The sequence below is a fragment of the Patiria miniata genome, unplaced genomic scaffold, assembly GCF_015706575.1.
Source record: "Patiria miniata isolate m_02_andy unplaced genomic scaffold, ASM1570657v1 HiC_scaffold_7, whole genome shotgun sequence".
In the NCBI taxonomy this organism is placed as follows: domain Eukaryota; kingdom Metazoa; phylum Echinodermata; class Asteroidea; order Valvatida; family Asterinidae; genus Patiria; species Patiria miniata.
In genome coordinates, this window is record NW_024037074.1 from 35,503,699 (window position 1) to 35,521,106 (window position 17,408).

Here is a 17,408-nt window from a genome sequence, read left to right on the forward strand (position 1 = left end):
CGGTTTCTGTGTGCCACGTCGTTCTGAACTTCTGTCATTTTTGGGTCCGATTTGCATATACAAAAACCCACTTTTTGCAAGGTCTTAACGTTATGTAATGCTTCCATATCCAGCAGTAGTGTGGCACGCAGTAAGTTGCCTTCTCTAGGACAAATATATTGTGATTGTATACTCGAAAATAAGCTGGCCGAACACTACTTTTTCTTTTCAACGGTAAGATATCTGAAGCCAACAAAGTCACTTTACTTCCGTAAAAAAAGTATCCGTTTCAAATTATGCCCGGTTTTGCCAAAAATTGTTTAGCGTTTTGCATATATGCTGGGTAAAGTCTCATTTACAATTATAAGGATATCAAGTTGGACATGAACCGCTGATGAAGTAGTTTTAACAGTGACTGCTATTTTCTAAATATACCAGCATTTAATTTACTTTGGGGATAGGATTGCATTAAAAACCGCAGCTAGCCAAATGTCTGATGCCCAAACATATCACCGACACAAACAGGTTATTTTCCGACAGTGGACTGATCAAATGAGACTAAAGAGGTGTTTCCTTTGTTGAAAATTTCCCCATGAGTGACTAAATGCACCCCACATGTAGAAAACCAATCATTTCATAAGGCCCCCACCCCAACGCCCCCCCCCCACCCCAACGCCCCTCCCCTCCCCACCCCACCCAAAAAATCTTGTGTTGCCCTCATTCGGCCGACCCAAAAATCTAGAAGTCTCCGGTCGGGTTGTTGTTTGTTCACTTGATTGTTTTTTAAATTAACTTCAACCTTACCGCTACTGTTTCTTTGTCATACCAGAAAAATTGCTTTGTTTAAGCAGAATGCTGTCAAGTTTTCCATGCAACAGTTCGGTGCGTTTCTTTTTTTTCTGTCAGTTGCAGCTGTGCTGGATTAGATCGATCGTTTGCAAAATCAATCGTGTTCATTTTGATCTCCTTGTCCTACATCAACCTTTAAAACAAAAAATATTTCTTTTAGCATTGATTATATTATTGCGACATGATGAAGAATACGAATATATTCGTATTCTTCATAATGTCGCAATAATCTGATCAATGTCGTTGCCATGCTACTCGCTTATTAGGTGAACAGATTATCTTAGAGTAAATGTAGGACCAGTCGAAGTGGATTATTGCAGACTAGTCTTTCTGCGATTAGTTTGTTGGTTTGTTTTGGGCCAAAAATGCGCATGCCTAAAAACATCATTGAATAATTATATGTCGAAACATTGGATCGGTGTACTATTGAAATATTAAGCGTTTATCATACCTTGGAAGAAAAATAACTCAAAACTATTTATATGTTGACTGAAATACAAATATTAATACTTCATTTAAAAAAAATTACAACATAAAATGCATGCCATTTTATTACACAACCATTGTAACTTTAAAAACAAAATAGTAGATTTTTGTCCATCACATTTTCTTTAAATTTGAAGTATATGTGTGAATAAATAAATGAGCGTTATGCGTTTGAACTCAAAGATTCGATGATTGTACCATTACTGGAACATTATTGTTTCTTATTTATATTAATGACATCTGTAATTCATCTGATATGGTTAAACTTTGCTTGTTTACGGATGATACAAAAAATAACCACAGTGCTGTAATTATAAGCATGCAAACATAAAGACTGCTGCGAATAAACATGGACGTTATAAAAAAAACACGATTAGTTCTCATCAAATAAGTTCTCTATAAATCTTTTGTACCCCAGAAAATCTGTCTTGGATCAAACATTTGAGATATTCTTTCACGCAAGATCTCAGAGAACATCGGTGTGATGAACCGTTTGAAGGTTTTTTTCACACCAAGTACTGTTCTTTTAACACATTACAATTCCTTTGTCCCTTCACATTTAAGTTACTGTATTCATATTTGGGGTGGCGCAACTTCACAATGTAATAAACTGTTCTTATCACAGAAGAAAGCTGTCAGAATAATTACCAAATCACCGTTCTTAGATCATACATTATATGCAGAATTACAAGTACTGATATTCAATGACCTATTTATGTTCAAAATTTAAACATGAATAAACCTCCAGTGAATTTGACTAAAATGTTTACTTTGTCTTCATCGGGGCATCCAATGTTAATTTCTACATCAACTACAATCGTACCTCAATTAAAAATAATAATCTGACATCAAATGGTATATTAATTGCTATGGAATGATTTAAGCGTACATTTGAAGGAGTCTGTCACACTACATTTTTTTTCTCAAGGAAACTAAAACAATTTATTTTAAGCACATAATGTAGAACCTTGAGAGCTTCCCTATGTTGATGATTTTAATAGTATTGTTTTACATATATTGATGCAACCTTGTCAGGTCTCACTTAACGTAATTAAAGCGTCTTGTGGTTGGTAATGTACTTTTGCTTGTTAATTTTGGTGTTGTTTTGTGTAGGGATAAGCTTGAACGCGTTTGGTTCATGTGTATCCCTACATGTTGGTAATTAGCTGATTATTAATTAACTATGCAGAAAACTGTTATGTAATGCATACAATTATAATATCATTATTAATTGTCAGTGTAAATGTATCTCTTACCAACATGCAGTAAATGTTCAAATTCAAATTCATTGTTATAATGCAAGCTGGGGCATTTTTAAAGTAGGATGCATACTTTATCGAAGTCATTAATATATACGTAATAGTTGATATTACTGTTTGATTCAATTAGGAAGACAACCATTGACACTATTGCTTTTTATAATAAATTATTGTTTTCGATATACATGTATTTACGATTAATTACGTTAATACAGATCTGATAAATTTGAAGAGCAATCGACTATATACATAATTATGCTATTAATCTGACATTGAGTCATAGAGTGCATGTTTTATCGAATTTGTTTTCCTTTGGTGTTTTTGTGAAATTGTTCCACTTATAAAAAAAAATTAAAAACTTTAATATTTACAGTATATCCTGGTGCCATCCACTGAGTGTGTCAGAGAGGCGAAATACATTTGTTTTGCTCGTTTGCAAATATTTGTTAGATCAGTTGCTGATCAGAAAATTGTCGAAAACCGTAGGCCTATAATACGAATATGGCGAGTCAACTGTCATAACTTCCACAAAATCTGAAAGGTGTTAAAATTGTAAAAACATTTTCAAAATAAATATAAAAATGAAAGTCAACACTTTTCCGTTACACAGTTGTGACCCTGGCAATTTCAACCCTTTCCCCGCGGTTAATCTTCCCGTTACCGTTATTGCCACCACCACCATTATGTTCATCATAATCCGTATTCTGGAGGATCAAGGCGTATGAATCTGACCAGCCGATAGGACCGTGGCCCCGTAGGTGATTCCCGAAGATCCCGGTGCCTCTACTCCGCTCTTGGCGCCTCTGGTATTTGATATTCCGCCTGCCGATCGTCTTTCTCTTTCGAGCCTTGGAGAACTTGCGGCACCAAAACCGGGCCACGAAGAGAAAGATCACGCCGAACCATGAGCCCAGGAGGACCAAGATGACGTTCCGGTTCAGGAGGTTTGGGCAGCGCAAGACCAACTCCTCTGACGTCACTTCCGCAAGGGCCGCTCCGCTCAGCTCGGGTGGTTTTGAGCAGTAGACCCCATCGATGATATCGTTCACCCAGAATGGAGGATTTTCCGCGAACATGAGGTCTTGCATCCATTCGACGCGGCAGTCGCACCACCAGGCGTTTTGCGACAGTGACAGCTTCTCCAGGTAAAAGAGTTCTGCGAATGTCTCGTACTGAAGCCACTCGAGCTGGTTCTGCTCCAAGTAGATCTGCAGGAGCGAGTGGCTGCCTCTGAAAGCAGTGGGCGAGACGGAGTGGATCTCATTCCGGCTAAGCTCAAGGGTTTGTAACTCGGGAAGGTTCGTCACGTTTGGGACGTGCGAGAGCAGGTTGTCACCGGCTACTAGCTGCGAGAGCATCGGGAGCGATGTGAACCCCTGACTCGCGATGTGTTGGATGGCGTTGGAGTATAGATACAGCTCTGCCAGCTCTGGTAGGTACTCGTCCGTAATGGCCGAGATGTCTTCCAGATTATTGCGTGCTGCATTCAATCGCGTCAGTCGTTTCGATGCACCAAACAGTCCACCAGGAAGACTAACCAACTTGTTCTCATCGATTGACAAGAATTGTAGGTTGAACATATTCCGAAAACTTGTCTTGTCGATGAACATCAACGAATTGGAGTTTATAATCAACTCGACGAGGTTGGGCAACCCTTCCATGCTTTCCTTTGTGATTGACTTGATTTGGTTTCTCCCCAGGTCCAACTTCAGCAAGTTCACCATTCCCCTGAATCGACCATCTACTATATCTATATTGTTGTTGATGAGAACTAGATGCTCCAAAGACGTGGTTTCGTTTGGTCCGAACCAGGTGCGGACTTCGCTTGCCAGGGGAACCGCGTTGTGCGAGAGATAGAGCTCGCGCATGGGACAATCTTCAAACCAGTCCACTGGATCCTCCGCAAGAAAATTCTCCGTCAACGAGAGTTTGTTCAGCGAGGTCAGACCGCGGAAGGCTGCCCCGTCGAAGACATGAATGCTGTTATGGTCAAGGTTGAGCGATTCCAGCACATCCAGGCCCTCGAAGCTATCTCCGGCCAGATACCACAAATTGTTTCTTGATAGATCTAGTTCCCGTAAGGCGCGCAATTCGCGGATCGCCGTGGGTACCTTAGACAGCATGTTACCTCCAAGGACAAGCCGATGAAGCCTCTTTTCCAGTAAACCGAAGCTGCCGTTAGTGATGTCCTGAATTTCGTTCCCGGCCAGTGAAAGGTCTAGGAGACTCGGGAAACCGGAGAGAGTGTCGAGGTCGACCGCGCTAAGGAAGTTGCCACTAAAATCTAGAGACTCTGTCCAGTTATATGAACTATCCACAGCAACATTGTCTACGTCAAAGAGCCCCATTCCCGAACAGTTCGCGACTAACAGGTCGAAGTCACATACGCATGACAGAGGACAGAATATCTCCTCAAAACAGACGACCTTTCCTATGTGGGGAATGGCCACCACGAGCAAAAAGAACAAACTCCTAAAATATGTGAAATAGGACGAGCGTTTTCCACAACAGTTCATGCTGATTTCTCAAGTCAAATCCAGGTGTTTTGATGTAAATTATCACGCAAAAAGAAGAAAGCCCTCTGAATTTCAAAAGGTGGAACCGCCCACTAAAATCATAATGTAGTAAGTTCGAGTTGGAAATGTTTAACTTCACCAGAAAGCGTTCTGTCTGTTTATGAACATACCTGTTAACCAATTCCGTTAGTGTCTGTCGTTGAAAGTGTTTGGTTCCCCCAATAACACGATAGACCACAGGGATATAACTTGTCGTATTGCGTCGCTGATCGAATATTATCTCATTCGGTTAATTCTTTTTTTTCTTTTTGCATGATCCCAGTTGCACTTTCCACATGGCCTGTGTCCCATGCAGTGTATTCCTTTTCCAACAAACTGACTGGCTTTGAACAGTGGGCGTTAGGCACTGTTCATGAGTATCGCTGTCTGTCCCGTGATCGTCCCACATGCACACTTGTCGCTCTTAATTTCGCTGTCGGGAAGGGTGCTGATATCGCGTACCGGAGTGTTGCTTTCCCCGTCTGTTACGGCAAATGCAACCGCCGTATTTCCCGACCAGAGACACCCCTAATAGCTCCGTCAGTCGCTCATATCGCGACCGAAAACGGTTAAGTTAATTTAGTGCTCTGTTGGTGTTACGAAGTGGAATGTGGTTGGTACGGTGAGTTTTATTCACGTCTGTGCAGCCGGGCTGTTCCGCATCATTGGCGATTCATAGCCAAAGTGCTGTCAGTGCAATATGCCAAACACGAACACGTGTTTTTATGCAGAATTATTGACGTATTTATTTCCAGTGTGACACTTTTTTCTAGGTCACTCAAGGCCTATTGTACGTATTTTACTGAAGCTCATTGTTCAGTGGCATTGCGATTCGAGAGATATGGAAAAAAAGACATTTGCATGGAGATCCAAGTGGAGAGAATCAGGGGCGGGGCCGGTGCTCGATCAAGTGGTCATACTGGTCGTACCGGCGTAGCAACAGCACGGGGCATGTGTCCTCACTATAGTGAACAACCGGGCGATCCCTGCTCCTATTCGAAGGAATGGAGGCGTAACCACGCATACCCAAGCTCCTATTTACTGTAAACATGTAATTCCAGTTTATCCTTTCATCGCCGTTCTATTATGCCAATGCAATGCTTTTGACAGAAATCCGCTTTTGCAAACACACAAACAAACAACCAAACAAACAAACAAATTGCTGCATCATCGAACAGAAATGCAAAATGTCTTAAAATCGCCCATTGCTTTTCTCCCAACGTACTGGCGCGGTTGTACACCCAGGCGCGGATCCAGGGGGGGGGGGGGTTGTTTAGGGGTCCAAAAAAAAAACCCAGCTCTGTCAAAAAAAATGGTTTCCATACAAATGCCAAAAAATAAGTCGAAACCCCCCCCCCCCCCCCGCTATGACACCCAAAAAAAGTTATACTGGTATAATGTTTGCCTGTTTAAAATACGGTACACCATTCTGTAATCTAGTGTTAATATTCATCGAATTTGAACACCCCCCCCCCCCCCCCCCCCCCCCCAGTTTTTGAATTTACGGAGGCCAAGTGTCCTGGGAAAAAAACCTGTGTACATTTTCAGATTTTTTTGCTGATGAAACCCCCCCCCCCCCCTGCGAAAATTCCTGGATCCGCCCCTGACACCGCAGGAAATAAAATTAAGCGTGACTGGCAGTTTCTACACCTTGAATCGCTCGTAAAAAATACATAGGCCTAATATATTATAATAGGCATATTTTAGGCTGAGTATCGGGAACTGAAAATACTTTTCGACCACCCTTACAAGGATGATCAACCAAACCCCCTTCTAGATGGAAGGGACACTGGTTTGTTTTCTCTCTTTTAAAAAAAATGTATTGCAGTTGCAAGAAAGGAGGTGATTTATTGATTCTGAACGTATGACGCCAAAGTACCACGTGACCATCCGGTTACTCCGTGATCAGCCATCATTGCACTGCAAGCGTTTGGTTAGCAACCACGTTGTGCGATGGAAACTAGACAGTGTATAGGGCTTATTTTCACATAAAACAACCGCCAATAGACCTAAGACATAATGACATCACGCTTTGTTTACAAGTGCATGCGCTTTCCTACGGGAGCCAGATAAGGATGAGAGCTATATACTCGTATATTCTTTATGAAATGGCATATTGGTCACCACCTGTGCCGTGTACGGTTGTCATAAATGTGCCGACCTAGCACTGGGTGTTTCTCTTAAAGTTTTTGCCTTCCATCACAACTTTAAAGGCTTGCCTATACTACTTCACTGTGCAATGTGCGATCTTTGTCTACTACAATGACTTGCCAGTACCCGGATGTACGCCGGGACGTGGGGTTCGGGGCCCGCTTAAAAAATTTGGATTCTAAATGCTCTGTGGTGCTATCTGAGGCAATTTTTGACCACTTTAACCAATATTTTCTAAGCAAAAGATACATTGCAGTACATAATAGGGCCCATGGCATCATGTAGATCAATTATATTTTATTTGGAAACTCAAAATCTCAGTGGGGGGCGACTGGGGGGGGGGCGACAAGGTTTTATGGGGGGGGGGGGGTCGCCCCCCACGCCCCCCCCCCCCCCCCCCCCCCCCCCCCCCCCCCCCCCGGTGGCTACGCCACTGACTACAATGACTTGCCAGTACCCGGATGTACGCCGGGACGCGCAAAACCAATGTCATGATGGTTGCAATGGTGCATGGTCTATTGTCCGATGTCAGAATACCGATGAGCGCTGGCTGTCCCCTTTTTAGACATATCTGTAAAGCGTATTACAAACGACGTCGACAAGACGCTAAAATCCCGACGTCGGCAGAACGACGGCCCGACGTCAACCTAGTTCGACATCGGCTTTGAATCATTTCGCCGATCCGCTCCGAGCAGGAATCCGAATCCAGTCGGGGTATGATTAACGACGGCAGGAAACCACTGGCAAGACGTCTGAAGACCGCGGCTAAACTACGTCGGGTGACGACCGTCTCGATCGCGGCGTACTTTGACCGACGCCGACCCGTTTGCTGAATTGGCCGACCGACTCCTGCCGACAAAACGGCGTTGTGCCAACGTCAGCGTGTTACCTGGGAGGGCGCTGTGCATGGTTATTCACCATTTGGAACTCATAGACATAAAGAATTGGAACTTGAGTATTCACCCAAACCAAATAGCGCCCTCCCGCTTTTGATGCCGCACTATTTGAAAAAAAAAAAATAAACGGTTTGGGGAATACTGGCATTAGTCTTGTGTACCAGGACGCCTGTGTACCACGAGTCATGCGGCACGTCCATTTATTTTGATTTTGTGCACATGTATATCAAAGCAAAAATGCAAATATCAAAGTTTACGGCGCCCCCTGTTTGTGGAGCGTTTGGAGTGCACGACGACACTCTAGGTTCGTCAGTCGGCACAGTTCCCTCAAAGTATCGTGACTCAGCCATTGTCAGGTTGTAAGATTGCCAGACAGGACATAAGGCATCCGATAGAAACATGCGCGTGGTGGGTTTTACTTAATAGTCATTTTGTGCCCACTGAAACCAAGATCTGACGCGTGTAATTATTTCTGAGCATTCACTTCATGATATAAGGCGTCAAAAGCTGGTGTTTTGGGGCACTAGACAGTTCAAAACAACTCACAGGCAAAACAAAACCATTATCATCACACTGACGTATCTTTATTTCAGGTGTTTCTGTGATAAATTAATTATAAACGTAACGTAATCAAAATAACTCAAACTATATACATCAATTGACCATTACGTCTCAAAATGCGTCCCATAAGTTTTCCTATTAAAGTGCCACATCCAAGTCTGTCTCATTTTTACCTAATTCTCAAAATTTATGAAATGAAAAGACAACACAGGGTGAGTCAAAAAAAGGAAACCTAAATGGCAGGACCATTTCAAAAATCACTTTCAAAAATCTAGGATATGAAAGCCCAATTAATAAGCTTTCTTTTGGTACAAGAATCATTCGAGTCGCTCATGCATGGGCGTCGCGAGGGGGGGGCAAGGGGAGCGCCCCCCCCCCCCCCGGAAAAACAAAACAAAAACAAACAAACAAAAAAAGGAAGAAAAAAAAGAGAAAAAAGAAAAGAAAAAGAGGCGCAAAGTCATAGTGGTGTAAATTAATGGGTTGGGGGGGCAAAATGTCCCTGTCCCCCTCTAAAACTTATAAATCGAGAATATGTTGAGAAATACAAGAATTTTTTGGAAAAATATGTTGTGCCCTCCTCTAGAAAAAATCCTGGCGACGCCCATGCGCTCATGTACTTCTCAATTAACGGAATTTTGAACACAACACCGTTTTAAAGCTCTGTCCACGGATTACAAAAGAAAAGGTAAGTGTTCTTTCAGCAAAACAAAAACAATTCACATAATAGGGATGTGAATAGTTTTCATTTTGCTGAAAGAACACGCGTGTATGCTTGAGAAAATTTCGAAAACTTCACTTCTAAAAACGTAGTCACCATGGACTATTTAAAACGTTGCACTTTTTGATGAGAATCAACGACTTAAAATGGTCTTTAATATACAGATACATGTAATTCAAATGTGCTTCCTCAAAGTCAAGATTAGATTTATGCTGCATTATGCAAATACTTTACATTTTCTTTTTACAGAGTAATTACTTTTTCATCAGATACAACAAACATTTGTCGGAAGTAGCTGAAATAGATCCGTTGATTAGATAATAATGAATTTGAAAGCACAACCTAAACACGCCATTATAAAACCTCCTCTTTGTTCCTTTTACAAATCACACAAATTCCACCTCTTTGTAAATTACTTCCTTGAACTGAAGAAATGACGAAAGCGTCCTGTCGTCCCCGAAAAAAAAAGATTAACAGATCGATAAAAATGGAATGTATAGAAGTGCAGCAGTGTTTGCGGTTCAAACTTCATTTGGCCGGATACGTTTTTTGAACAATAAATGGTACAGGATGTGTGGTCTTTCCCAGTCACACAGGGTGAGTCAGAATGATCTGGACCCATATTTAAAAAAAAATGTAAAAGAAAAATATGTAGCAAGTATCAAAACAAGTGTAAATGAGATATTTGGACATATTCGGTGAAAGTTTTATGTATATCCATTGTACCATTCTGAAGAAAAGCGCTAGCAAAGAACACACGCTAAAAACACTCTGACCACGGTTCCATGGTTCAACATCGCATACAGATGTGAAGCAGTGTAGTATAAACCTAGTCACGGTGACTGACTCATTTCAATGAAGTTATTGACACATTTTACAAACCAAAACCTCAACGATAATGACGTAACTTCTTACCTCAACCACTATAAATTTGAAAAATTCACAATTGTTGTTGTTGTTATTGTTGTGTTTTTCAACGTTGCACCTAATTTGGGACCATCTCTGTGTTCACTTTGAGCCAGGTTTTTCTCACATACAGTAGGTGCATTTCCTGATAATTTCCAATACTCATGTCTTTAATTAGATTCTAACATAATTGGAACCTACTTGAAACCTCAGCCAAGTCTCTTTTCAGATGGTAAATAACGACGGGAAAAATAGCTGGGAATATCTTTAATTTACCAAGTGTCGATTCAGTGGTAGAAGGCTAATAATATTCGAATACTTTGGGCTGATCCAAACTTTGAACGTCCATTTTGGTAAGCAAAGAGTTGGGGAAAACTTCCTTTAACGATGCTATTTAATTGGCCAAACATGTTTTCGATTCTAGTTCGTCTTTGAGTTTTAGAGTCTCATTAATTGACCGTATAAAGGGACTTTAGGACTGAATAAAAAAAAGGAATAGACACCGCGCTCATCCCTTTAAGTCTCCGTGCATTTTGGTCCTGGGTGTATCAGATGGCCACAGTGCCAACTTACACAGTTGTCTCATCATCATCCAGACTCTCCGTTTCTGAATCCAGGGCTTTAAAGCGTACCTTGGAATGACCGGTGTTGACCGTGGATCCCGTGGTCTTCTCGGTGGGACCGCGGAACAAAAGGAACCTCTCCCTCGGCTGCCTAGGCCGGAATCTCCTCCTGGCATGGACGAATGCCGCGGCCCAGAAGAGTAGTATCAAGGCGGCCACCACGCCGAACCACACCCCGATCAACATGTAAATGTTTTTCCGTTTCGGGTACTGCGTGCACCTGTGTGCGAGCTTACGATAATTGTAATCCGCTACATATAGATTTCCCCCTGGCAGGTCCTTGTATGCCAGAGGCCACGCGCACTCGATTAGGTCGGCGAGAGTATAGCCCTTATAGCTTAGTTCCAATGTCCACAAAAGCTGGCAGTCACAGGTCCACGGGTTATCGTTCAGAATTATGTCGGCCATAATGTAATCGGGCAAGGAAAAAATTGTCAACTTTTTCAAACTTTGTAGGTTGTTAAAGGACAAATCCAGCTTCATTATTGAGGTACCGCGGAAAGCGGTCGCTCCTAACCAAGATAAGTCATTTTGCGCCACGTTCAATTCCTGTAACGAGCTCAGGCTGTGAAGAAGTGGCAGTTTAGTCAGTTGGTTCCCTGATAGGTCCAAAACTTCAAGCATTGACAAACCGAACAAATGGTCATCTGAAATCTGTGTAATCGAGTTTTGGCTTAAACGTAATTCTCTCAGAAAGGGAACGATATCGGAAGAAAGGAAATTAACATCGTACAGGCCGTTCGCGGTTAAATCGAGAACTTGCAAGTGACTGGTGTTATACAAGAGCTCTTTCGGGAGATCTGTAAGTTGACAGTGCTTAACCCTAAGAATCTTAAGATTGGGGGTGTTGTGAAACAACCCGGCTGGAAGAAAATATAGCGGCGAGTTCCTGTTCAGGTTGAGCGTGTCCAGCATTCCAAGATCTTCGAACAGGCTTTCAGGGATCTCCTGAATGTAGTTCCGGCTCAAATCGAGCGCGCTCAATCTCGTCATGCCCTGAAAGCACGAAGGAGAGAAAAAATCGATGATGTTCTTTGACAGATTGAGCGTCGTCAGGCTGGTTGGTTCTGTCGGTGCAAACCACGAGCGCACGCTAAACTCACCCAGTGATTCGGAGCTGTTGAAAAAAGTGCCGATGCTGTTGGATGCCAGGTCGAGCAGTTCCAAGCGGGTGCAGGTGCTCAGCGAGCCAGCTGGAATTTCTGTGAGAAAGTTGTGGTCGAGTTGTAGTACACGAAGCGCTTCTAAGCCTAGGAAGGCGCCGGGGTCGATCACATGCAGACCGTTTGAAACCAACGAGAGTGTCTGCAGTCTTGTTAGATTGACGAAGCTCTCCGCGCCCAAGTAGGTGATGTTGTTTCTGGCCAGATTGAGCACCCGGAGCGACTTCAGCGGCAGCAGCGCCGCCACCGGCACACCGGACAAGTGATTGTCGCTCAGGATCAGCTCCATCAACTTGGGCTGGCCCTCGAAGGCATCCTCGGCTATCCAAGAGATCTGATTCTCGGCCAGATCGAGGAGACGGAGCTGCCTGAACCTCTGCAGTGTTTGTCCCGACAGGGAAGAGATGAGATTTCCAGGCAGTGAGAGAGCGCGGGTGTTGTTGCGCACGGTGTCGAAAGGGAAGGACGGGAGGTCCAAATAAGCGCACTTCACCAGTTGATAGATGCTGTCACACGTGCACACCTCCCAACAAAATGAAGAGGAAGACTGGATTGCGTCTCGTTCAAGGGGTGGCAGGCTTGCCCCAACAGCTATGACCAGAATCACCAGGCTGCTACTGGTCCAGTACTTGTACGATGCCATGTTGGTCGGTATATAATCACTCTTACACCGCGGCCTCCAAATCATCGCCGCGTCGCAGCAGAGTTGACACCATAACAGAGTATACAGAGATCGGCGCGGATTCCCCGTTTGTGCCAAATGTCGTTCGAATACAAGCTGCTAAGGCTGTGACATCTCCTTATATGGTCGGGGAAAAAATAGTGGCGATATCATTCCATTCGGCACTGAAACGATAATGCGTCTACATTTTATTCTGTCGCATACGCAGTGCTTATAAGCCGTTTACGTCCCGTCTTCCAAAGTGCGTTGGTCTTGTCACTCATCGGAAAGCTCGTACGGTTCATTTACGATCCACAAGCTCATCTTAGATCTTGTGCCCGCTGAGGCGTGTGGATATCGCTGAAGACATCTCACCGTGACGTGCGGGAGAGCGTACACTGGCTGTTCCGTTTCTTGTAAAAGTTTGAGCAAACGGTATTCACAACTGAGCACGCACACAGCCCAGGTGTAAAGATCCGTATCGGCTGGGGTGTGTAATGGCCGCAACGGACGTACTTGCCGGATGACAATTTCTCCTTCAAGTATTCCTGCCCGGACCGTGTTTTTTTTTTCTTCGCTGCTTATCCGTGGGAACGTTTGACACACGACCGAGTGGTGGTCAAGCAGCTCACGTACTGAGGTCCAGCTTGGAGAGTTGAGGTTGAATACGAATCGAGGACTCCCGAAGAACAGCAGTTCCTGATCCTGTGCATATAAAAAAAAAATGTTATAGCAGTGAGTTTATCTAACTGTTTCTGTAAAATCGACGGACGGGGCATATTATGTTCTAATTTCAGCAAGCTTGTTTTAATTTCCCGAAACTGCACATTTGCCCATATTGGTTATGGGCTGAATTTTGAAATTGATGCATTTTCTATATAATGTCCACCTGCACCGGTACCTGTGGCTGTAGGAGGGAAATACGATGACTCTGTGCCGATCGTCAATAATGTGCGGAGAACTTAAAATCTTTTTGAGTAAGGACGACAAAAGATAATAGCGCCCTCTTTAGTTCAGCAGTAGTTAACCATAAAACAGCTGTTTCACATGTTCATGGCGCGCCGGACGTAAACATGCAATGATGCATTGGACGTGATATGACTTGTGCTTATGAAAGATTTCAGTAATGCTTGTTTAGGTTAAGATCATTTCATGCTCAGACAGATCAAACCTCCCGAAAATATAGATATATTGCACGGATGTTGGAAGTCCAGGGACACTGCGTTTGGAGATAAGCAAAGCAAGTTGAATTTGATCTACATTCAAAAAATCCCTGAAAATTAACCCATCTGTTTAATTCAATTGATCTTAGAATGTTGGACAACTCGTACCCGAGACAACTCGTACCCGAGACAACTCGTACCCGAGACAACTCGTACCCGAGACAACTCGTACCCGAGACAATTCGTACCCGGGACAACTCGTACCCGGGACAACTCGTACCCGGGACAACTCGTACCCGGGACAACTCGTACCCGTCTGAAAAGAAACGAAGTGGCTATCGTTACGGCACTCGTTGTTTAGCGCCCTCTACGATATTTTTTTGATACGCACGCAGGTATATAATTATTTGTTTCCCCACGTTTTATCGTGCAGTGCGCCAGCTCAGCCGATAGAGGGTAGGATTTTGCACCGCGAGGTTGCGGGTTCGAATCTCAGTTTTGCACTCGAATTTTTTTCCTTTTCTAACCTGAGGCTTTGGAGGATTTTTTTTAAAAGGGAAATAAAGTCCGAATTTCATAAAGTTCAAATTCACTTTTTTCCTTCTAATTCTATATTTTCTTGTCATGTTTTTTTGTAAAAGTTGCCAGGTTGCAGTCTACCGTAACGATAGAAAATGGGAAATGCGTTACGGCTGCCGTAACAATAGCCACTGCGGAAAAGAAAACACAAAGATATGTGGCTCTTCGTGAAAACGCAAATCTCATTTGACCCTGCTTTTACGTATTTCCGTGCAATGGGTTTTGTACGCGTTCAAAGGGCCAAAATGTATGTGGCTCTTCGTGAAAACGCAAAATTCGTTTATCGAGATTTTGGCCCCTTGCAACATTAATGTTACTTGGAAATGAATGATGTTTTGCTTACAAAAACATGTCAAAATGGTTAAGTTCATTGTTTTAAAGCAAAATATTGAAAAAAATCAAAATCGAAAAAATGGTAATTTTTGACATAGAGGTATGTGGCTCTTCGTGAAAACGGTGACGATATGAAACATTTTTATAATTTTAATGAATCGGTCCACTTATTTTAGAAATAAGTTTTCGCAATAAATGAAGATCAAATAAGTTACGAAGCTCATGATTGCTATAGCTCCTTCCGCGAATTCGGCGAACTCCGCGATCATCGGCCAGCTGCCAGAATCTCTCCAGAACAATCTCTTGCTTGTCACCACTGGCAAATCCCCAAAACTCAACAGCTTTTGGTTTTCCACATCTTCGGATTTGTCAATTACATCTAACTAAAAAGGAACAGAAAAGTAAATAGTAAGAAAAGTACAAGGTACGAGTCGTCCCGGGTACGAGTTGTCCCGGGTACGAGTTGTCCCGGGTACGAGTCGACTCGGGTACGAGTTGTCCCGGGTCACAAATTTGGGGTACGAGTCGTCCCAGGTACGAGTTGTCCCGGGTACGAGTTGTCCCGATACCATTGCTTACTCATGTATTTTGCACAATGTGGTTTTATTTCTTGTTCTGTTTTCTGGTTTTTCGTCCATTTTTGTGTGGTACTTTCTATGACAGTTAGAACTTAGAGCGCTACATAAATGTTCAGTATTATTATTATTATTATTATTATCTTCAGTACGTGGAATATATCCGATAATGCGATATCATTCATAGTCCAGCACTGTCCGCGTGCACACGTGGTGCCAGATTACAAACTGGGACCTTCACCCTGAGTGCTGAAAAACATGGCAAAACAAAATCAGGCCGACTCTACTCACTCTGACTTTAGCCAGCAAAAGTCTAAAAAAAATTCTTTGTGTAAAGAAAAGGTCCTCAGTATTTCACCAACCAAGTTTGAAGACTCAATTATTTTTTTAAAGGAGACTATTCTTCAATATTTTGCACATGAGAGGGAAGTCAAACGTCAAGTCAAGTGATTTCAAAATAGACAGACTTGAAATTGAAATTTAGTTAGCTTCACTCTCTGTACTGTAGCATGATGGATGCTTTCAGGTGCAAAATGTTGAGAAAGGTCTCCTTAAACAATTGAATTGAGACCTCAAACTTCGCTGGTGAAATACTGAGTCTTTGCCCCGTGAACATTTTTGAGAATTTTACAGATTGAATAAAATTCAAGTGGTCTGATTTTGTTTTGTCCCAGTCTGGATAATTTTGGCTAGTTATACTATTGAGTTAAACATAACACATATGTACATCCGTATTGTAATGTGTTTTAAAGCCCTGGCAGGAGCTTCTAGTTCTACATGTCACTTAGTGCTGCTTAGTGGTCTGGGCCCAATTTCACATCGCTGCTTAGCACAAAAATTTGCTTAGCACAAAAGAAGTCTGACTTATAAAAGCAGGTTACCAGCCAAAACTCCATGTGATGTATATTGCTCGTGATTAGTATTGAGCTGTTGTTTGCTACAGCATGAAAATCACCTGGAGTTTTGGCTGGTAAACTGCTTTTATAAGCCAGACTTTTTTGGTGCTAAGCAAATTTGTGTGCTTAGCAGCGCCGTGAAATTGGCCCCTGTTCCCGAAAATTTACCAAAGTATGGTGTTCTATATGTGCCATCATATAGCTCCATGGTTGTATTATTAGTAACAGTGCTCTTCTTATCAGGGTTCAACTGTACTTCATTTTAAACCGGTTTGAGTTAGAAAAAACAAACAACTGTGAAAGCGGTCACTTAATGCATTAGTGTTAAGTGCAATTCCCCATTGATTTTCCATTACAAATTATCACACGTTAATGGTTCAATTAACGTTCGCAAGACTTGACAGAAAAGTGCACAGAAAGGCCTTTGCAGTCGACCACAGGCCGGTCTGTTGGGTGATGAGAAGGACGTAGAGATTTCAACATTGTAAATAGCACCTCACCCACAGATTCTGTCTCTTGATTGGGTGAGAGCAAATCACATGGCATTCGCTATTTCTATTATCTTGTCACGTATACAGCCAAAAAAGAATATTATATTGCTGAAAATGTACTGTATACATAGCAAGCTATGTAGTAATCAAAGGTCTTGTGCGCATGTATGTAGCATGTAGGCCTATATGATTTCAAAAATAAAATTAATCAGTCGCATATCAAAATGAGGCAGAATCTGTAGGTGTGGCACTATAAAGCAATATTTACTGCTTTTTAAAGCATGCTGTAGTAAAAACTATTCTCCCTTTAGTGGTCCATGGAGCATTTCTATTTCCGTGGCATTCACCTTGGAATAACAGAATGCTCCATGGATCATCTCGGTAGGCTAGTTTTGCTGCACCACTAAAGAAATCAGTCAATATTTTTATACTAATGTACATCACAATGCATTGTGGCCACCGTTTGCATGCGCTTTCCAATGGATGTAAAAATAAACTGCAAGTTTTCAACTCACGTGTATGGACCTTCTTACTAATCAATTCATCTATATATATAAGAGA

General features: G+C 42.5%; 2 protein-coding genes across 4 annotated transcripts in view; one reads left to right on the forward strand and one right to left on the reverse strand.

The window, feature by feature from the left end:
• Window positions 1-1,249: 1,249 nt before the first annotated feature.
• Window positions 1,250-13,380, reverse strand: LOC119745147. The gene is made up of 2 exons (XM_038221372.1): window positions 10,937-13,380; window positions 1,250-5,099 (listed from the first exon to the last, which is right to left on the reverse strand). Exons 1-2 carry the CDS (start codon window positions 12,835-12,837, stop codon window positions 3,176-3,178), a joined length of 3,825 nt encoding a protein of 1,274 aa, XP_038077300.1. The 5' UTR covers window positions 12,838-13,380; the 3' UTR covers window positions 1,250-3,175.
• A 95-nt stretch (window positions 13,381-13,475) lies between these two features.
• The window catches only part of LOC119745292 (phosphopantothenoylcysteine decarboxylase-like), a 64,702-nt gene continuing 60,769 nt past the window's right edge, over window positions 13,476-17,408 (forward strand). The window contains exon 1 of one of the 3 annotated variants that reach the window (XM_038221546.1): window positions 13,476-13,545. The gene's annotated coding sequence lies outside the window, so the exon portion shown is untranslated. Of the gene's footprint in view, window positions 13,546-13,827; window positions 14,051-17,408 lie in introns of those variants that run through there. The other 2 variants (XM_038221544.1, XM_038221545.1) reach the window with 2 other exon arrangements.

Excerpts from the sequence above, each read along its gene's own strand:
- LOC119745147 (XM_038221372.1), bottom strand. The coding sequence starts at position 12,837 with ATGATTTGGAGGCCGCGGTGTAAGAGTGATTATATACCGACCAACATG. Across the intron at positions 5,100-10,936 it reads GATGATGATGAGACAACTGT|AGAAATCAGCATGAACTGTT; the intron begins GTAAGTTGGCAC and ends GGATTTGACTTG.